The sequence below is a fragment of the Molossus molossus genome, unplaced genomic scaffold (genome assembly GCF_014108415.1).
Source record: "Molossus molossus isolate mMolMol1 unplaced genomic scaffold, mMolMol1.p scaffold_m16_p_13, whole genome shotgun sequence".
NCBI lineage: Eukaryota > Metazoa > Chordata > Mammalia > Chiroptera > Molossidae > Molossus > Molossus molossus.
The window spans coordinates 87,346,347-87,368,198 of record NW_023425348.1 but is presented as its reverse complement, the minus strand read 5'-3'; the positions used below and the strand labels follow the sequence as shown (position 1 = coordinate 87,368,198).

The 21,852-nt window shown below is 55.7% G+C and overlaps 1 protein-coding gene across 1 annotated transcript; it reads right to left on the bottom strand.

The window, feature by feature from the left end:
- Positions 1-714: 714 nt before the first annotated feature.
- CCDC86 (coiled-coil domain containing 86) lies at positions 715-21,742 on the bottom strand. The gene is made up of 5 exons (XM_036259662.1): positions 21,738-21,742; positions 6,115-6,912; positions 3,423-3,552; positions 1,675-1,749; positions 715-1,524 (listed from the first exon to the last, which is right to left on the bottom strand). Exons 1-5 carry the CDS (start codon positions 21,740-21,742, stop codon positions 1,405-1,407), a joined length of 1,128 nt encoding a protein of 375 aa, XP_036115555.1. The 3' UTR covers positions 715-1,404.
- Positions 21,743-21,852: the final 110 nt, after the last annotated feature.

Sequence of the window (21,852 nt, the reverse complement as noted above, 5' to 3'; positions counted from 1 at the left end):
AGAGCTTACAAGGTGGAAAAAACAAAGGGGTGCATGGTCAAGTGTTTGGGAAACCTAGGCTAGTCACAGTGCAGTGGGCATCTCTACTGACGGTCTTCTCAATCTAGTTCTTTAATGTGCACAGTAGCTGCCAAAATCACAGCACGTTTCCTAGCTGGCATGACACCTCTGCGTGCCTGGTGTTCCATGGGCAACGCCGGGCGTCCCAGGATTGTTGCAGCACCCACCTCCCGAGCACCCAAGCTGGGCAGTGGTCACTCCCACGTGTAGATGTGAGGGATGACTTGTATGTCTGTCGTAGCATGTCCTGCACCGTGTCTATTTCCTCTACCTGCCATGGACTCGAGGTCAAAGACTGTATTTAGCCCTGCATCCCAGGGCCTGGGAAGAGCTGGTGCCAGTCCACGTCTGGCAGATGAAACATTAGTGGAAGAGCCAGATGAGAAACTCTTAGGACGGTGGTCCAGTGCTCGTTGTGCCAGCCCCAGGCTGGGGCCCCTGAAGGCTGGGCAGGCAAGCTTACTCAGTACCAGGCAGGGCCTGGCCTGCAGCAAGTGCCCAGCAAACGAACAGACGTACAGCTGACAAAACAGACACCCCATAGTAACACCTCGCCGGGGTTGCGCCCCACCCCCTCCCCACTTTACTCAGCACCTCTGCCGCCTGACACACAGCACAGTTTACTTGTTTATTATGCTTTATGCATCAGGAGAGGTCCTCGAGAGCAGGGACTTCTGTCTGCATCCCTGGTACCTAGGATGGTGCCTGTACACAGCAGCTACTCAATAAATACTTTTGTTGCAAACTGGATGGGCACAAGTTCATCAGATCTTTGGGGCTGCTGCGGAGGATGGTATAGGACAGAGGGCTAGAGAGCAACCCCGCTCCCTGCAACCTCCCACTTTCACCTTTCCGTGTTGAAAAGTGGGTGGGGCTGGACTCAGTGGGGGTCAGTGGGGTGCAGAGGTACCCAAAGCAGCCTTTGGGGAGGTATGGGAAAGCTGCATTCCTGGCTGCTGGCCTCCTGGTCTGGGATGGACCCAGGACCTAGAGACAGAACATACACACCTGGGGGATTCGCCCTTTGGTCACCAGCTCTCGGAGGACAGAAGAACTTACTCTCCTCCATTTGAAGGCACTTGGAGAAGGAGGGGCAAAGAGAGAGGAGGGAGCTGAACCTTTTCTCTTGCCCTAGCCCCTAATCTCTGCCTGGTCCCAGGCTCCCTCTGGGCCTCTGTCTCACAAAGACCTGCCTAAGAGCCCACAAAGGCTGAGCCCCATCTGGAGCGGGGTCCCTGTTTTGGAGCCAGAGCTGGAGTGCCGGGCCCAGCAGAAGTGTGACCAGTGGCCAGAGGTGCCGTGTCTGACTGGTGGTTGGTTACAGGACTCCGGGCTGTTCTGAGCTCAGACCTTGGCTGCCGGCTGCTGGGGCGGTTGCTTCTGCAGCAGGGCCAGGGTGTCCCGCTTCTGGATGGAGCGCAGCTGCTTCTTCTTTGCCCGCTTGAGCTTGGCGGGGTTTCGGATCTGGGGGGTGTGAGGGGAGGGCATTGATGTGGCTGGAGTCTCCACCCTGTTCCCCAGGGAAAGGGAGGCCTGGGATCTCAGCAGGAGAGTGGGAGCAGGGGTGCGGAGGCATCTGGCTGCAACACCCAGCCCCCAGCAGGACACACTCACCACTTGGACTATCTCTGCCTTGCGCTCGTTCTCCAGGCGGCGTCTCAGGTTCTCAGCTCGGCGCTGTTTCTTCTCCTGGAACGCACAGGGCAGGGGTCTGGGTCTGGGGCTGAGGCAGCCGTGGTCTCAGGCCCCAGAGGAGTGAGAGCTGGCAGAACTCCCAGGGAGGGGAAGGGCCTCTTATCCTGGGTTCTGGTAGTGTGTGGGGGGAGGGCCAGGAAGGGACCATCCCTGTGCCCATGGGACAGTGGTGGGAGGTACTACTCCACCCGAGAAGGTGGGCATCTGGACAGGCAGCTGAGGACAGAGGCTTGAATGGAGCCAGGGGGACTTAGACAGGGGTGGGTCCCCACTTGGAAACTCATGTAGACAGTGGCCCCTGGTACCACCCCGCTCCATCAACTGCCAGGGGAGAAGGGGTGGGCTGGTTCCCTCATCCCGCCGGCTCTCCCCTGAAGTCCCTGTGTCCAGGTGCGGGGCTGGGAAGGGTGGAGGCTGCGGAGAAGAGGCTCTGGTTTGAATCCTGACTCTGCTGCTTTCTAAATGGGGGACCTTGGCCAAGTTGTTTAACCTCTCTGTGCTCGAACCCCCATCTTTAAAATGAGAACGATCGCATAAGTTTGTTTTGAGGAATAAATGAATGGATACATGCAGTGGGCTGCCCGGCCCTCCGGGAACATCAGGAGAGAATGCAGAGGGAGGTTGTCTTGGGAACGGGACACCCAGTGACTTTTTGGCTTTGCTGCCTGCTGTCCCTAGTGGGGCCAGGGTGGGATGTGGGCTTCAAGGCTGCTGCACGGACAGGGGCCTATCTTAGCTTTGGTAACTTCGGGGAAATGAGCGGCTTGGGCCCCTAGTGAGAAATGAGAAGCGAGACTTGGGCTCCCAGACGGGAAGGTCAGGCTGAGGACTGGGCAGGTGCACCTCTGAAGCGAACAATGAGAAGGCTGTCTTGCCCAAGAGGGAACCAGGGCCGCACAGGAAGTGAGATAAGGCCTCAGCACAAGGCAGCAGCCATACCTTCTACAGGACCTTGGCCTCTGGCTGAGCCAGGGTGACTCAAAGCAGGGGACAGATGACCGAGTGACTGGCCCATTCCCTCCCCTCAGTGGCCAGGCTGGGACCACAAGTTGGGGAAGGCATTTGATTCGTCCTGTGCCCCTGGGATCATGAGGTGAGCGACTGCCCACTGATAACCCGAGTCCTGGTGGAGCGGCCAGCGGCCACCGCCACTGCCTCGCTTTCTCTACGTGGCCTGCTGGGGCTTCCTGGAGACAAGAGGATGGCCGTGAGCCTCTTATGGGGCATTTGGCCCTGGGATGAGTATCAGGGAGAAAACTGAAGGAAAGTGTTGGCATCCACTTTGCTGATGTGTGGTAGCCACCTCTTGGAGAGTGACAGCAATACCGGGGATACGGCTTTCCAATATCTAAACCTCTCCCACCTGAGCAGGGACCCCGACCCCACCTCACTGAATATTCCTACCACCAGAGGGCCACTGGGGCCTCCTCCCCATCTTTGAGCCTTGTGTAGACCCCTGGGCTAAACTGGATATTCTATTGGCCTCACCTACCCTGTGGTCCCAGACTGTGCTTCTGCTTGTGGCCAGGCTCCCTGCATCCCTGGCGCCCTCAGGCTTCAGCCTTCCCTGGCACTTGTGCAAGCTTTCCCCTCGCCACAGGTCTATTACAGCAGACACTGGCCCTGCTTGTGAGCTCCAGGCCCAGCCTGGCCAGCTGGCCCCTCACCTGCCGGCGCCTCTCCTTCTCCTCCTCCAGGTGCCGGGCAAAGTCCTTGGTCAGCTTCCTCTCCTGCCGTTCCTTCATCTTCCGCTGCCAGGATGTGCGCAGGGGCTTGTCCTGAACCATTTGGGAGAACCTGGATGGGGGAGAGAGAACCTGGATGCTCGTGGAGTCCACAGGATGCACCCAGGCCTTCCCTTCTCTGCTGCAGACTTTTCCCCAACCCCAGCCAGAATCACCTCCCTACCTGCCTGATTGCGGGGCAGTCGCCCTCCAGGTCTGCAGAGACTCGGGGCAGAGAAGGCTCCGATCATGCTGGCTGCCATTTCTTAAGCCCTAGTTATGTGTATCTGACGTGCAGACTCTTGTTTTCTTCCTTTTACAGAGGAGCAACCAAGGCTCAGAGAAGTTAAATAATTGCCCAAGGTTCCTGAATCTGTTTGTGACCACAGAGTCCAGGCCACACAGCCTGCTGCTTTCCCCAAGCACAGTAGGCAGGGCACAAATGCCTCTGGAGACGGGGCTCACTCCCCACTAGGATGGCCGCGAACGGGAGCAGTTCTCTGTAATGATTCGGAACCTCTCTCTCCAGTAGGGACATGTGAAAATGGAGTGGGCATTGGAGGTGATCAGGGGAAGCCTTGATTTTCTGGAGTGTGACAGTGACATTATAATCACAGAAGAAAGGAGATTATCTCTGGGAGAAGGCTCACTGCAAGGTTGTAAGGGTGCGATGACATACCCAGGGTGTGTGATAAAATATCCCAGGGAAAAAAAAAGAAAGAGTAACAAATGTCAAGGAGGAAGATGAAGCTAGACCAGTAAAATGCTGACCACTGAAGCTGGTGGTGAGAACATGGGGCTCATTAAACTGTGCGTTCCCCTTCCCTGGAGGTCTCTTTCCTGGAACTATGTGAAATCTGTTTGAGTAACCCATGGGCCTTTTGCCTCAGCAGGTCCTCTCATAGTGGCCTTTTTGCTTCACCAACCAAGTTCTTAACTTCCAAAGAGGTCCTGTTCATCCACGTCCATTATATGGTGTCCTGAACTGTCACAGCAGAACAGGGGTCCTGCCCCAGCCTCTTCAGTCTTTTTTACCCTACACCTGCCCATCTTCAGGCTGGTTCTGTCCTGCTCTGTCCACTGCGCCTGCCTCTGACCCCAGCATACCTCTCACAGCTCCTTCTCCCCTTCCACAAGGGCCTGCCGCTGACCTGGCCTCCTATGCACAGGAGAATGGGGCTGCAGTGTGTCCTTCCTCCCCACCACAAAGTGGGATCTGAGGAATCTGCACGGACCAGGCAGTGGGGACATGGACACACACAAAGCCACAGGACACAGTGATGCATCTTTCTGGAGCACCACTGTGATGGTAGAAATGCTCCACATTTGTGCTGTTCAATAAAGACACCAGTATCCACACTGGCTGTTGAGCACTTGAAATATGCTTGGTTTGACTGAGCAAATGCATTTTTAACTTTAATTTTAATTCTCATCCATTTAAATTTAAATAGCCACATGGCAGTGGCTAAGGTATTGGGCCAGTGCAGTTCCAGAGCACTGATTTTACCTGGAGACTGAAGAAAGACAGGCCTGGGTTCCAAGGCTTGACTCAGCCACCTGTGTGATGCTGGGCAAGGTAGCCTCTCTGAGTCTAAGCAACTTTACATGTTAAATGGAGTTGAGAATTGTTCCCATCCCAAAGAGTGGTGGGTTAACTGAGACATTTTTGAAGAAGTACATAGCACAATGCTCTGCACAAAGTAAATGCTCAATAAACGCCACCCTTCTGAGAGAGGACACGGCACATCCACGGAGCACACTGTGCAGAAGGTGGCATTTGGCATGAACATGGAAGGTGGGGCTGCAGCCAGGCCTTTGCAGCCGTGACTGCTTTCCTCCATATCCCCCCTTTGCTGGGACACCTGCTGTAGCTGGTCTGCCTCCACTGTCTCTGGGCTCACACAATCCACTGAAGCTGCTTCCTCAAAGATCACACACATCAATTTGATAACCTTTGGGCCCTTGTCCACAGATCTGCCTGCAGCTTCTGATGGCGTTTTAATTCTAATGCAACAGCCTCCTTATTGGCTTCTCTGCTTTCACCCTAGGCCTCCTATGGTCTATTCACCCCTGGTTTCTCTACAGAGCCTCAGTGTCCTCATATGTAACATGAACAATCCTCGTACGTAAAATGAGGATACATCTATTGCTTCACAGGGTTAATGTGCAAATCAGATGCCATGATGCATGCTGGTCCCTGTTTGAAAGGCTCAAGCCCTGGCCAGTGCTTACTAAAGTGTTTAGCACTGTCCTGTATACTCAGTTTTGGTAAAACTTTTTATCACAAAGGCAAATATCTGTAACAGATAGTACTGGGTGAAGACAGACCTCACTGTTTTATCAAGTAACGGCTGGTTTACTTGCTTCTGCCCCCCTCACTAGAGAGGGGAGACAAAGGTAAATTCCTCTGGAATGAATACACAAATGAGGTGCTATAGGAGAGGTCCACAGGGACCTCAAGGAGGAATAATCATGCTGTCACCCTCCCTGGGGTCCCAGGGTATTTTACCACATTCTGATCATAATTACACGTTTGTGTGAGTTCTCTCTAACCTTGGGGCTGTCTCCAGGCTGCCCTGGTGCCCCAACACCACAGAGAACCCCACCATGCCCAGCTGCCCACCCCTCACTTCACCTCTTCTTGGAGCGGTCCTTCCACACTCGCCCCGACTTGGGCTTTCCCTTCGGGATTATAGAAACCTCCGCCTCCTCCTTCAAGTTCTTGGGCGCTGGGGCCTGGGATGAAGATCCTTTACGCTTCTTTGGCCTGAGGCCGTCTCGCACCAGCTCCTGGGCCGGAGGTGGCTTGCTCACCACGTGCTGACCCCGGGGGGAGCTAGGTGACAGGGGTGTTAGCTCCTGTGGTAGGGGTGAGGGCTCCGGACCCGGCGCTTGCTGACCAGGATAAGGCTCTGTTGATCCTGGGCCCGACTGCAGCTCCTCCTTACTCTGGGCCAACTCCACGTCCGGTTCTTCTCGGCTCCGGGAGAACTTTGACGACTCCCCACTTGGCTTTGGCTGACGTTGGGGGGATTCAGGACTCGACTCTGGCTGTCTCCGGGGACACCCTAGGCCTGGATCTTGCTGACCCTGGGGGAACCCTGAGCTCGGATCCGGCTCCCTTCGGGGAGACCCCAGGCCTGCCCCCTGCCCTAGACTGGGTGATCCGGGGCATGTCTCCGGCTGACGTCGGGGGCACTCCAGGCCGGGTTGCCGCACACGCCCAGGAGACCCGGGCTCACTCATTTCTTCTGGGTTCGACTCGAACTCTACGGGCGCTCGTTTCGCCCGCAAAGCTGAGGTGGGGCTCTCGGGAGACTCAGCCTTGAGGCCTTCCGGCTGCCGGCGGCGCCTCAGCGGTGTATCCACCGCCCGGCCTGTAAATTTCCCAAATCCGATCCCACGTGCAGTCTCTAGGTCGACCGGCGCCGTCCTATGACGTCAGGGGACGCCACGTTCGCGCCGGGCAGGCGCGGCTGTTGCCAGGGCGGCCGTGTTGGTTTTGGCCGCAGAGGCGGGGCTAGCGGCCCAGGGGGGCTGGGTTTACTAGGCGCACGCGCAGAGCGTTGTGGCGCGCTTCCCTGTGGTCGAGTCGCCTTGAGATCCCGTTTGCCTTTCCTGGAATCCCCGGGGTAGGGGCAAGAGTGTGCGGGCAGAGAACCGAAGGAGACCCATTTCCTGGAGGGAGGAGAGCTGGAAAGAGATCCAGGGAACCCGTAGGCAAGGCTGGATGAAAGCTTTGCCACTAACTCACTCCTTTGCAGTTGGGTAGAGCCCCACCCTCTTTGGGCCTCAGTTTATTTCAGGTGTATTGCGGGTGGTTTTGCACTAGGTTAGTGTATCTAGAATGACCCTGTCGGAGTACTGACTGCCCAGTGAACTTATCTGGCAGATCCTGGAGGTGGGAAATCTCAAGTCTTGAGTTATATGTTAGATGTGCACATCCTTGTCTTCTCTCACCCTGTGCTTAGGTATCAAATGTATGGCTCTCCCTTTTCTTTTTCTTTTTTTATCCTACCTGAGGACATTTTTTCATTTTTTGTTCAGATAGAGTGGGAGGGAGAGAGAGAGAGAGAGAAACATCGACATGAAAGGGACACATCGAGTGGCTGCCACCCGCACGACCAACCAGGGCCGGGGACAAACTGCAACCGAGGTACATGCCCTTAGCGGGAACCGAACCCGGGTCTCTCTGGACCGCAGGCCGACGCTCTAACCGCTGAGCCAAACTGGCCAGGGGTGGCTCTCCCTTTCAACATTTATTCGTGAAGGTGAGGTCCTGGTAAGATGCACCACTTTTGTCCGGGCCCACCTGGGCCTCAGCCATGCTGCAAAACCTCTCAGGTGCCCCTTTTGCCTCAGTTCTAGAAACAGGTTGGATGGCCTCTGAGCTTTCTTTCAGCCAAATAGTGGTTTTTGCCCCCGCTTATGAACCTGCCTCCTCCCCTGCTTTGTGTGAGAACCAGGAAGGGTTTTGGAGTCTTACACAGCCCCAGTCTTTCTTAGGAAGTACATCTTGGAAGTTGCCCAACTGTATCCCAGTGTTATTTTTAGAACTGCCTGGGAATGGCCCTCTGGGATCCCAGGACTTCTGTCCCACAGCCCCAGTGGCTTCTTTTATTTGTATTTTTAAAAAATTTATTTTTTGTTAATACTCAAATGAGGATATTTTTCCATTGATTTTTAGATAGGACAGAAGAGAGTGAGGGAGGTAGAGAGAGAGAGAAACATCGATTTGAAAGAGACACATAGATTGGTTGCCTCCTGCATGACCCTGACTGGGGTCAGGGATCAAGCCTGCAATCCAGATGCGTGCCCTTGACTGTGAATTGAACCCAAGACCCTTTGGTCTCGGGCGGACTCTCTAACCATTGAACAAAATTGGCCAGGGCCCAGTGGCTTCTTTTAGAAACCATTGCTTTTCCCGCAGAGGGGTTGTGAGAGGGCCTGGGAAGTTGTCCAAGGATGCTCAGGGGTCAGAGGAGAAAGGTCAGAACAGACATTCTGGGCCTCAGCACTGAGCACAGCTCCCACCTGCTGAGTCGCTCTGCAGTGTCAGATGGAGCCCAGCCAGTCTTGACTGCTGATCAAGAAGGAGATGAGGCTTCAGACAAGGTTCCTGGAGGATGGAAAGGTGGATTGAGAATCTCTTAACACCTCTCATTCCTTGGCTGGTGCCACACAGCATCCACGGTGCATCTTGATGAATTCAGCCTATTGAAATCATCTCCCTAAGGGTAAGGTGAAGGCATGGTTTCTCCAGTGTCCCTCCATGTTGTCAGAAATAGCTGCACCCTTGTGCTGTTATGGTGTGTTAGTCCCTGCCTTTCTGGCCCCTCGAAGAGGCTCTATCTTCAGGCTCAGTGCCCTCGTGTTCCTGGGCCTAGGAGGGCCCAGCAGGGAGGCTTTATCTCAGTCCCCTCCCAGCTGCGCAGCTCCCCACCGCAGAAGTAGCTTGCCAGTTCTCGCCAGTTCTCGCCTAGTTCTTCCAGCCCCAACTCTTGGTTCCTTAAATTCCTGCACCAGCCAGCCACTGAGAACCATGCCTAGCATGTGCTATCAGACTGTACACCACCCCACTGCCTCTGCCCTGCATCAGGTCCCCTCAGCTCCCAGCTTCCTGAGCTCCTGTCCTCAGCTGGTGGGTGGCTCTCAAATGCCCATTGGATCATATCCCAGCCCTGGTTTAAAATACTTTAGAAGGTAATCTCAGATTCCTGCCAGGGTGGTGTGAGAAGAGATGTTTTACAGACAGGGGCCCTTTGGGTGTCCCTTGAATTGTGTGTGGAGACCCATTATCAAACGAAGCATCAGGTGAACTCTGGCCCAGAACCCTCCACTCCCACCTGAGCTGTTTTCCATTGTCATAAATGGTGTGCAAGGGCCCTGGGGAGACCCCTGAATTTTTTCAGAAAAACCTGGTATAGCAGTTGCTGTTGGGACCCTGTTCTTTCTCTTTTTGTTTAATCCTCACTGAGGATATTTTTTCCATTGATTTTTACAGAGAGTGGAAAGGAGGGAGGGCGGGAGAAAGAAAGAGAGGGAGAGGGAGAGGGAGGGAGAGGGGAGGGGAGGGAGATGGGGAGAGAGACATCGATTGGTTGCCTCCTGCATGTGCCCAGACAGGGCGGAGATTGAACCTGCAACCCAGGTACACATGTACATGCCCTTGACCAGCAATTGAACCCATGATCCTTTGGTGCACAGGCTGACACTTTAACCACTGAGCAACACCAGCCAGGGCGGGACTCTGTCCTTTACACTCCTTTGTTTTCTACTGTAAACATCCCTGCCCCCTTGCCGTCAGGTTCTCTGCAGTCCCCCAGAGAACCCAGCAAGACTGAGCCTTACTTGTCTACTAAGGTAACCTGGTCATTCATGTACCCTCTTTTGGCTTCTTCCTGTACCTGCCTCACTTTCTCACTTGCAGGTGCTCACGGGGGTCATTTTGTGAACAGACTATTTGCACCTAAATCCTTGTCTCAGAGTCAGCCCTGGAGGAAGCACCTAACGCAACGGGGCAAACATTTGGTGGCCAGGCATTCTTTCAGGCACTCGGTATGTACAAACACGTCATCCTCACAACCCCGCGAAGCAGGTGCCTTGTGGTTCCTCCCATTTCGCACAGAAAGAAACTGAGGCACAGAGAGGCTGGGACACTTGTAAAGGTCACACAGCAAATAGGTGGTAGAGATAGGACCCACAGCGAGACTGCCTAACTGCAGAGCAACAACTTCTCCCTGTTATCCTGGTAAGGAAACAGGCAGAGAAAGGCTGAGGTGTTTGCCCAAACTCACGCAGCTATACATCAAAGAGCCAGGATCACACAGTTCCAGGGTCGGGATGCTCAGCGGCCCTGTGCCCCTCACGTGGGCCTCGCTCGCCCCTTCCCCACACTGACCCTGGTCTGTGCACTGGGAGGTGCTGGGTGCCACGGCGGCACGGGTGCGTACACACTGGGCAGGGCGCTGAGTCGGCAATACCGGCCTATTGATGTAACCTGAGATCTGCTGACTGAAGGAAACCCTGAGCCACAGATGACCAAAGATACGGAGCAGGTGTTCTTCTCTGAGCCACGACACAAGCTGAGGTTTTATTCAACATGGATTTTTTTTTTTTTTTTTTAACAAAGAAGTGCAATTATTACTTCCAGGAAAACAGAAATTTGTGCAGAAAACAAAAGTCATCGATCTAATGCATAGCTTTGGTAAGAAAGCTAAGAAGAGCCCTGGCCGGTTTGGCTCAGCGGTTAGAGCATCAGCCTGCGGTCCTGAGAGACCTGGGTTCAGTTCCCGCTAAGGACATGTACCTTGGTTGCAGTTTGTCCCCGGCCCTGGTCGGTCGTGCGGGTGGCAGCCACTCGATGTGTCCCTTTCACATCGATGTTTCTCTCTCTCTCTCTCTTCCTCTCTCTCCCTCCCACTCTACCTGAACAAAAAAGAAAGCTAAGAAGAGCAGTTACATAGTTATGTTAACACTGAGTATTTCACCAAAAATTTAAAGGGGAGAGTATGTTAGGGGCATAGTTTGGGATGGCAAAAGAAAGTAAATCTTTTCCATCGTGAGGAATTTATTTATATGCCTTACAAAACAAAAATCAGCAAATAGCTATATCAACATTTTTTGAGCGACAGAGGTAGATATTAAATGAATGAGTTGAAAATATATTTATAGCGGCGGCTGATATCTTACACGGTCTGGCCCTGTTTACCTCTCTGACTTCGTTTCTTTTCCATCTCCCCCCTCAGTAAAGCCACTCAAACTACAGTGGATTCTCACTAGTCCGTGGACTCAGGTCTTTGCGCTTTCATGGAATGCCTTCCCCTGGGTCCCTCCTGGGTGCCTGCTGGGTCCCCGGAGCGTGGGTGCTGGAGGGTGCTGGCCTGCACCAGGACGTGCTCCATGAGCCTCTGCCAAGTGTGTGAATGGAGGCTCATCACAACCCCAGCGCACGGATGAACGTCCCCGGTTTACTGACGAGGAAATCCAAGTCTGGGAGAGGCTGAGATGTGCTGCCCGGTGACTCAAGGAGAGGGTGCCCAGTGCAGGGACAGGGCTGGAACTCGGGGCTTCCCGACTCCACACCAGCCCTTACTTTCACACCCCCAGGCCCAGGACTGGGCTGGGGCTGAGTGCGGCTGGAGCGAGGGCAGGCCCCATGAGGTGGGGGTGTCACCAGACGGGCTGAGTGCGGCTGGAGCGAGGGCAGGCCCCATGAGGTGGGGGTGTCACCAGACGGGCTGAGTGAGGCTGGAGCGAGGGCAGGCCCCATGAGGTGGGGGTGTCACCAGACGGGCTGAGTGAGGCTGGAGCGAGGGCAGGCCCCATGAGGTGGGGGTGTCACCAGATGGGCTGAGTGCGGCTGGAGCGAGGGCAGGCCCCATGAGGTGGGGGTGTCACCAGACGGGCTGAGTGAGGCTGGAGCGAGGGCAGGCCCCACGAGGTGGGGGTGTCCCAGGCTGGGTTGAGTGTGGCTGGAGCGAGGGCAGGCCCCATGAGGTGGGGTGTCACCAGACGGGCTGAGTGCGGCTGGAGCGAGGGCAGGCCCCATGAGGTGGGGTGTCCCAGGCTGGGCTGAGTGCGGCTGGAGCGAGGGCAGGCCCCATGAGGTGGGGTGTCCCAGGCTGGGCTGAGTGCGGCTGGAGCGAGGGCAGGCCCCATGAGGTGGGGGTGTCACCAGACGGGCTGAGTGAGGCTGGAGCGAGGGCAGGCCCCACGAGGTGGGGGTGTCCCAGGCTGGGTTGAGTGTGGCTGGAGCGAGGGCAGGCCCCATGAGGTGGGGGTGTCACCAGACGGGTTGAGTGTGGCTGGAGCGAGGGCAGGCCCCATGAGGTGGGGGTGTCACCAGACGGGCTGAGTGCGGCTGGAGCGAGGGCAGGCCCCATGAGGTGGGGTGTCCCAGGCTGGGCTGAGTGCGGCTGGAGCGAGGGCAGGCCCCATGAGGTGGGGTGTCCCAGGCTGGGCTGAGTGCGGCTGGAGCGAGGGCAGGCCCCATGAGGTGGGGGTGTCACCAGATGGGCTGAGTGAGGCTGGAGCGAGGGCAGGCCCCATGAGGTGGGGGTGTCACCAGACGGGCTGAGTGAGGCTGGAGCGAGGGCAGGCCCCATGAGGTGGGGGTGTCACCAGACGGGCTGAGTGAGGCTGGAGCGAGGGCAGGCCCCACGAGGTGGGGGTGTCCCAGGCTGGGTTGAGTGTGGCTGGAGCGAGGGCAGGCCCCATGAGGTGGGGGTGTCACCAGACGGGCTGAGTGAGGCTGGAGCGAGGGCAGGCCCCACGAGGTGGGGGTGTCCCAGGCTGGGTTGAGTGTGGCTGGAGCGAGGGCAGGCCCCATGAGGTGGGGGTGTCACCAGACGGGCTGAGTGCGGCTGGAGCGAGGGCAGGCCCCATGAGGTGGGGTGTCACCAGACGGGCTGAGTGTGGCTGGAGCGAGGGCAGGCCCCACGAGGTGGGGTGTCCCAGGCTGGGCTGAGTGCGGCTGGAGCGAGGGCAGGCCCCATGAGGTGGGGTGTCCCAGGCTGGGCTGAGTGTGGCTGGAGTGAGGGCAGGCCCCATGAGGTGGGGTGTCACCAGACGGGCTGAGTGCGGCTGGAGCGAGGGCAGGCCCCATGAGGTGGGGTGTCCCAGGCTGGGCTGAGTGTGGCTGGAGTGAGGGCAGGCCCCATGAGGTGGGGTGTCCCAGGCTGGGCTGAGTGCGGCTGGAGCAAGGGCAGGCCCCATGAGGTGGGGTGTCCCAGGCTGGGGCCGAGCGTGGCCACATGGATCCAGGCTGCCCTCTCCCCCACTCAGAGCCCTCCTAAGTGTTTGAAGACAGTTTTTCTGTCGCTTCCCCAGAATTCTTTTTCCAGGCCAAAGCCCCCCTGCCTCCCCAGCGGTCCCTCAGTGACACATGCTCATTTTTTAGGGAGGCTCCGGCTCTCTGCACCCCTTCCAAACCCGGTGCCCAGGCTCCTGTAGGAGCCAGATGGACTGCCCCCCAGGGGCCCAGTGATTTGTCACTCCCCTGCTCCACGATTCTTTAGTTTTATTATTATTTTTCTTTATTGATTTTAGAGAGAGAGGAAGGAAAAGGGAGAGAGAGATAGAAACATCAATGAGAGAGAACATCGACTGGCCGCCTCCTGCATGCCCCCCACTGGGGATTTGGCCCACAACCTGGGCAGGTGCCCTGACCGGGAATCGAACCGGCGACCTCTTGGTGCATAGGTCATAGCTCAACCACTGAGCCACACCAGCCAGGCTCCTCTATTCTTGTTTGTGTGGCCAGGTCCCCACCCTCTTCCCAACGTGAGCAAATGAAACCCTCAGTCCGGGTCCTGAGCCGCTGCTGCCCTTACAGGGGCAGGCCTGGGCACTGGCCTTGCTGCATTTCGTTTGGACCTCTTCGGGGCCCCAGCCCTCTCCTTCCATGCAGGCACCCCGCTTGTGTGTGTGAGCAGCTGCTTCCAGGTAGCTCGGATCAGGCCCTGCTGAGAACTCACCCCAGGACCAGCGTTATCACGTCAGTTCTTATCATGAGCACTTATCTCCAAGGTTCATCTCCCAAGTGCTCAGGATGAGTCTCAGATTCTCCAGGGGAGGGGCAGAGAGCTCAGCGGAGGGCATGGGTGGGCGTGGACGCTGAGCCCCAGGCTGTGCAGCCTCCCTGCTGTCCCCCAGGGCACTGCCGGGTGCAGGGAAGCTGAGCAGGTTGGGAAGAGACCTCTTTGCACAGCTCTCAAGTACCTTCAGGGCTTATCTCCTGATCCCCTCAAGCATCTGCAGGCTTTGCTGAAACAGGAAGGGGCAGGCCTGCTACCCACCCCTCCCCTCTTGTGACGAGACCTCCTCCCCCTCCGGGCCCTCCGCCCGTCTCCACAGCACGTCCCCCTGCCCCAGGCTGGCCAGGGAAGGGGTGGGATAGGCTGGGGAATGAACACCTGGGCCAGGGGGGCAGTAGGTACCCCAAGAAAGGGGACATGTCAGGTCACGCCCTACCTCCCCCTCCCCCCAATAACAATGTCTCTTAAACTTTGGCAAGCATCAGTCATACAGAAGGCCTATGAAAACAGATTCCTGAGCCCCAACCCCAGACATTATGATTCAGTAGGTGTGGCGTGGGGGCCGAGATTCTGCAGCTCTAACAAGCTCCTGGGTGATGCTGCTGCAGGTCCGAACCCACCTTGAGGCGAGGTGTGGGGTCGCACAGAGTGGGCGACACACAAAGGACCTCCTTGCTTCACCGGCCCAGACAGAGCAGGGGCCCAGCCCACTCTCGTTTATTTGTCCACCAGATACTCATCGAAGGTTTTTTTGTTTTTTTTTTATCCTCACCCGAGGACATTTTCCCATTTTTTGTTCAGATAGAGTGGGAGGGAGAGAGAGGAACAGAGAGAGAGAGAGAAACATCGACGTGAAAGGAACACATCGAGTGGCTGCCACCCGCATGACCGACCAGGGCCGGGGACAAACTGCAACCAAGGTACGTGCCCTTAGCGGGAACCGAACCCGGGTCTCTCCGGACCACAGGCCGACGCTCTAACCGCTGAGCCAAACCGGCCAGGGCCTTATGGAATGTTTATCCTCTGGGAGGACAGCAGGAGCTGGGCAGCGGTGGCCCTGCCTCGATGGCACTGATGTGGTCTTGAAACACTGGACTCTCAAAACCAGCCTTTGAGGACGGCGGAGCAGGCATTATTCCCCGTTCCACAGGCGAGGGAAGAGTGGGAGGTACGTGACTGGCTGCGGGCCACACAACTTTAAAGTGGCAGCACTTGAACTCAGGGCACCTGGACTTGACACCTGGCGGCCGTCCCCTGGCTGTGAGCTGTCTTGGCTCCGTGGGATTGGGTTTAGATGGCGGAGCTACAGACCCTGGGCTCCTGTCAGCGGTGACAGCTGGGCCTTCATCCTTCGGTCTGGAAGGAGAGCTTGACAGACAGGTCAACAGGCACACCCGCCCCACGCCCACGCGCAGGACTCTCAGTTCCTAAGATCACGGTTTTGCAGTGAGTCACGCGCTCTCCCTTCCTTTCTGCTCGTCTCTCCCTGTCCTGCTTATTTCCCGTCATCTCATTTCTCTCCAGCTCCGGCCCTTCCTTCTTCTCCGCGGCAACCCCTGGAGACCCGCCTTTGGTGACCAAGGAGCAAATGACAAGGCCCCTTCCTGAAGCATGGGCCTACGAGGTGGCAGGTTTGAGGGGAGAAGCTGCTGGCCTGGTGGCAGGGGAACCCCTGTTCTCTCCACCTCTGCACCCTCCAGCGGTGGACTGGCCCAAGTCTGACTGAGCTGCTGAGATGAGCTTTCCTCTGATTCAACACATTTGTTTCTCTGGTCTCACGGAGCCTCAGGAGCCTTCGGGTCCCCAGCTGCAGAACGGAGCAGGTGTCCCCGACTCCACAGGGTCACTCCCTTCTTGCGGACCTCACATCCCAAGGCAGGTTCTAGTGCAGGACCGTTGTGAAAACAAACAGCTCATTTCCCCTAAAAGGACACTTCATGAGCTTATGAATCCAAAGGCATATCACGTATGGTAAAAAGGGCATAAACGTCACAGCAGTATTGATGAGAAGACATTGTATTGCAGTGGCTTAAAAAACCATGAAAACAGCCCTGGCCAGTTTGGCTCAGCGGTTAGAGCGTCGGCCTGCGGTCCGGAGAGACCCGGGTTCGGTTCCCGCTAAGGGCATGTACCTCGGTTGCAGTTTGTCCCCGGCCCTGGTTGGTTGTGCGGGTGGCAGCCACTTGGTGTGTCCCTTCACATCGATGTTTCTCTCTCTCCCTCCTGCTCTATCTGAACAAAGAATGAAAAAGTGTCCTTGGGTGAGGATAAACAAACAAACAAACAAACAAAAACCGTGGAAACATATCAATTTCACTGGAAGTTTAGATGACAGATTCTGTCCAGAGTGGCCACCAAGCATGGAGGGCGTTTGCAGGTATAATCTCATTTAATCCTCCTGGCAGCCCCTCGAGGAAGTTGATCCTGCCCTGCCCCCCAGCCTCCCAACCCCTGTTTTTTTTAGAGGTGAAGGAGTCAGGGCCAAGGGAGAATCTGAATCCAGGACTCCAGTTCCAAGGTGGGTGCCCCTGCCCCACACCCCTCTGCTCTGTGTTTTAGACAGTTGACCTAAATCAGGAATAAAGCCTAGGCCTGATTTTCTATTTTTGAAAAATAAGGCACAAAGCAGAAATTTCAGGTCATGGCGAATGCCTTCCATGAAGAGCAGGGGCTGATCAATCGAAGGGTTATTCTGCTCTTTAATTTTCTGTTCAGAATACTGTATTACACAACACGCAGATAGCATCGCTCTCTGCCTAGGTGGTTTTAGCTTTGCCCGAGAGATGACTCAGGGTAGATGTAGATATCCCCACTTTTTGGAAATTAGATGTAGAGGGTGCAGACGATTGCATTTTCTAAAGTTGGCTGCAACACTGTTTCCTGTCCATGAGCTCTTCCTGCCACGTGACCCCGACACCCTGTCCCTCGAGTTGTGGGGCCTATGTTCCCCCACTCCTGGACCTGGGTGGGCCTTTGTGATCACCTTGGCTAAAACAGTATGGCAGAACCGTGGCTGTGTGACTTCTGAAGCCAGATCACCAGGATGCCTGCACGTCGGCCTGGGTTCCACAGGAGGCTCATTCGTGGAGCTTGGCCGCCATGCTGTGAGGAAGCCCAGGTCGTCCGACGTGGGGAGAGCGCATGGAGACCAGTGGGGTGTCCCAGCTGACAGCCCACACCATCTGCCAGGCATGAGTGAAGATGCTTCCAGATGGCCCCCCTCCTCCAGGTCACTCCCAGCTCTGAGTCTGCCCAGCAGAGGTCCCCGCTTCCCACTGTGTCCTGTGCCACGCAGAACCTGTGAGCACAGTAAAATGGTTGTTCACACCGCTAAGTTTGGGTTGTCACATAGCAAGAGTACTGGGGGAGAGGTAGTTGGCTCACAGTCAGGTGTCCACCTCGAGGGAGAAAGTCGTGGCCTTGTTGTGCACCCTCTCCTGGGGCAGATGTGATCGGCAGGGAAGATGCCCAACCATTACTGCCTCAGAGGCAGAGGGGCAAGCCCTTCCTTGTTCTTCGGTCATCATATATTAATACGTTAATAAATGCTTGCTTGCTTGTTTATTTCCCACCAACTAGAATGCCAGTTTCCTGTGAGCAGATCTTCCCCCTCGGTGTTGTTTGCTACTGTATTTCTGGAGCCCAAACTACTTTGTGTTACTTAGTCGCTGCTCAGTAAAAAGTATTGAATAAGCCCTGGCCCATGTGGCTCAGTGGTTAGAGCGTCGGTCTGCGCACTGAAGGGTTGTGGGTTTGATTCCCGGTCAAGGGCACGTACCTGGGTTGCAGGTTCGATCCGCGGCACCCATCAGAGTGCATGGGGGAGGCATCCAATCAGTGTTCCTCTCTCACATTAATGATTTTCTCTCCCCCTCCCTCCCTTCCACTGTCTCTAAAAAACAAAAAACAAAACAAAAAAACTGATTAAAAAAATATCCTCAGGTGAGGATTAACAACAACAAAAAATTATAGAATGAATGAGCGAATGAGGATGAAAAGTCACGTGGGCAGAGTTTCTGTGAATGCCTTCTGAAGAGCATTTTGTTCATGTTGTCACCGTGTCCTAGTTCTGTGATGATGTGAGATTATTTCTGGATGACAGTAAGCTCACATTATAGTTGGACTTTGTTGAGAATCACAGAAGAGAAGAAGAGAGAAGAAAGTAACAGAGAACAGTTAAGAGTTAGGAGTGAATAGTTAAGAATAGTTAAGAGTCCCAACCTTTTCTTGAAATAAAGCAAAATATATATAGATATTAAATGTATGATGAGTGGTAGGGGGACTTCAGGTCTATCCTAAGGAGTTTGCTCAAGGAATTTGTTCCCAGACACCAGCTAAAAGGACTTTGGATCCGTCAACAATAGAAATCGATTCAAGCAAGCTTCCAGTGTTGCCTGGTAGGTACTGGGTGTCATGAAGTCCACAAAAAGTATAAGATGGGGCCTCTGTCCTCAGGCTCTGCTGATTCCAGCTGGAGATAAGACAGGTCTGTGGCACAGCCAGCCCAGTAAGGCAAGCAAGGCCCAGAGGTAAAACTAATAGGGCTTTACCAGCTGAGGCTCCTGAGGGTGAGGGGATGTCAAGGAGGACTTCCTGGAGGAGGCAGGTCCAGGGGATTGAGAGACTGGCCAGGTAGGCAGCTTCTTCAGGCACTGACCCAGAGACCCACAAACACCACAGGGATTCACCAGAAATCGGCTTCCTGTTAACTCAGTTTTCCACCTGTGGGTTCTCACATAACTGGTAGAGAGGAGATCAGTGTCCCTTTTGCCAAAACACTCCTAAGTAGGTAAGTAAGTACTTAAGTAGGCAATACCCGTACGTAGAAAGAAAACCTCCTCCTCCGCAGCACCGGCCAAGCTCCTTGCGGTACTGGTGTGATGAACATTGCAAGTTGGTGCGTCCCCTGGCCGGTGGTCCGGAGGCCCGCCAGCTGGCAGCCCCTGGGGTGGGCATTGCCCAGCAGCCCAGATTCTGAGACCAAACAATGCACAGCAAAGGCTGTGCACGAGAGAATAACAGCTACAGAGAGTAAACAGGGTGTGTCTGAAGACAGAAGTGGTAACTATACTTTAGGTCGAGACTCCTTACCACCCCACACACCTCGAATCACCTCTGCCGTTTGTAACCGAGCAATGCGCTCCGGCTTGAGTGAGAGGAGAACCAGGAGAGAAGGAGCAATGTCACGTGGTACCTGCGACGTGCCTCTCTTGGAACATAAGGAAAAACGGTTATAATTTCTATGAATGGGAAAATGATTTCTTCTCATCCTTGTTAGGCTCATATTAAATGAACACTGAAAGGTTATCCATTCAAAGGGAGCCAGGTTTTCAGCCTGCCCGGGTGCCCAAGTGTTTCTGGTCTGCTTTGCAGGCCGGACGATCAGTCTGCCAGGCCACGCTGTCCTGCTGGTGAGACAGGACGAATAAAACGTGTGGAATACTCTTGGAACCTTCAGAGGCCATGCTAAAAGCGGGCGATGGGGTGACCACCACTGGAGGAGGGGTGTCAGCGGAAGAGCCCAGGAAGGGTCCAGCTTGGTGTCTGTCCTGTGACTTTCCTGGCTGTTCCCTCTTGGAATCGATTCTGTTCCTTTCTGCAAATCTTTCTGGGTGCAGCCTTCAGCAGCCCGCACTGGGACCAGCAACCTCAGCAGGTGCCCAAGTTCTGCGTTGATACCACACTGCCACCTGGTGACCTCTCCTCACGTCTCTGGGGCTTCCTGTTGTCGAGAGCGACTTTTCCCGGGTCCGTTTTGACCCTATAATTTACCAACCGAATGGGAGCTTTTGTCTAGGTGGGATAGCAGGACGACAGGTGTAAACTAGATCTGTGCCAAGGACATGTGGCCACTCGGTTTGGTACCTCCCAGGTCCCGGGTGTGCATTCTTCAATCTGCTGTCACAGACTGGTACTGGGACGCGACGCCCTCCGAGTGTCTGTAAGTAGATCAGCAGCGCTCTTGCTCGTGTAGGGCGAGGCCGCTGGCTCATGACGTTGCAGTCCGCCTCAGGACCCTAGGACCAGACACCGAGCACTAGCGTAGGTGCCCTGCCACTGCCCAGCTGTGTCGGGGGTGTTCCTTGACCTCTCCAAGCCTTCGTTTCTTCTTGGGTGAAGTGGGGCAGAGACGGGCATCTCTGTACAAGGGTGTGGCGAGGATAGACTTGAGACACAAGTGTGAAGGCCTTTGAGGGCCGGGCACGCAGTCAGTGCTGGTGCACGACGCCCATGACATCTTCATCGACGTCCCTGGATCCGCCCGAAGTTCCGAACATCAAACCCAGCCTTGTGCACTCGCACTGGTGTGCTCGAAGATGCAAGACACGTGAGCCAGAGTTCTGGGGCTGTTCTACTGAAAGGTGTGGGGTGTGCACATGTGGGACTAGAGCTGGCCTCCCCCAGGACTTTGGGGTGCCCACCAGGGGACCTGAGGGGTCTGCTGGGAGGTGAGGGGTCCCTGCTTCCTGGAGGCCCCTCTCATGCACACACCCTGTTTGTTCTGTTTCTCTGGAGAGCCCTGATGAGTACAGGTGAGACCATGGATTTCTGTGTGTAAGCCCCCCAGTTAGTGCTAACGTGTTTCCTGCAGACTTAGGAAACTAATACACCACCCCAGGCCCCTAGATTCAAAATCATGACTCTGACTGGTGCTGCTCAGGGGACAGAACAGATCTCTGAAGCTCTGACCCAGAGGTCCTGCAAGGTTACTGCCATACGGGTCTGCATTCGACCTGTCCCTCCAGGGGCAACTTGGTTAGGTGGGGGAGGCTCCCAAGGGGAGGAGGGTGGCAGGGAGGGTGGGGGTGGGGCGAGTTTAAGCCCTGGGCATTCCCGGAAGGGGCTCTGTCTCCCAAGGACTGAAATGGCTGAGCTGAGCAACTCTTTGTCCAGATGTCACTGCCAAAGGGACCTCAGACACACCCTCATCTACCCCTCACCTGGCAGCAAGGGAAACAGAGGCCTGGAGAGGATGAGAGCCTTGCCAAGCTCACCCAGCGCACCAGGGGCAGGCCCAGCCTCCCCCTCCCAGCAGGGAACCCTAGCAACCTGAGTCAGGACCCGGCTGGGCATCCGGCCCAACTCTCCTTCGTGAGAGATTATTGTCAGTAATGTTGGTTATACAAGGTGCCAGGCTCTGAGCGTGCTAAGCACACCTTGTGCATCGAATCATTTAGCGATCGGAATCCGGGGGCCAGGCACCCTCGTCGCCGTGATACCGGCCGGAAGAGAGGCTCAGCAGCTTGTCATTTGCTCGAGGTCTCAAGCTGGCATCTGAGCTGGTCTGTGCTGAGCACACGGCCTGTGCGCCTGGTGCTCTCCGTACTGATCTTCAAGCTCCTGCTGTTTCACCCTCTCCTTCCAGAACACTCAGCCCAGGCTGACTGCCCAGAGGGACATTCATCCCAAAGCGTGACCAGCATTCTCTTAGGCCCCTCTGACCCTGAGGGCAGCACTGTGACTTTGCCCTTAGCACTCTATGTCGATGACTGTCACCCAAGAAAAATAGCTTCTCCCAGGCTCTGTTCTGTCAACCACCGAGGCTCACCAGCGAGGTAAGTGAGCCCCCGGCCGGTGAACAGGGGAGCCTGGCTCAGCGGTTACGCCGACATCAGAGCTAGACGGGTACCTCTGCCCACTTGCTGATCTTGGCACCACCAAGACCCACCAGGCCTGGTAATAACACGCTGCTTTGATCCATCTTAGTCACAGAACTCACCTCATGGGTGGGTGACGGGGTTAAGTGACATGGGCTTCGGCCCAGAGTCAGTAGCTGAGTCCAGATCCAAAGAGGGGGCTCTGCAAGTACCTGGGGGAAGAGCGTCCAGGCGGGG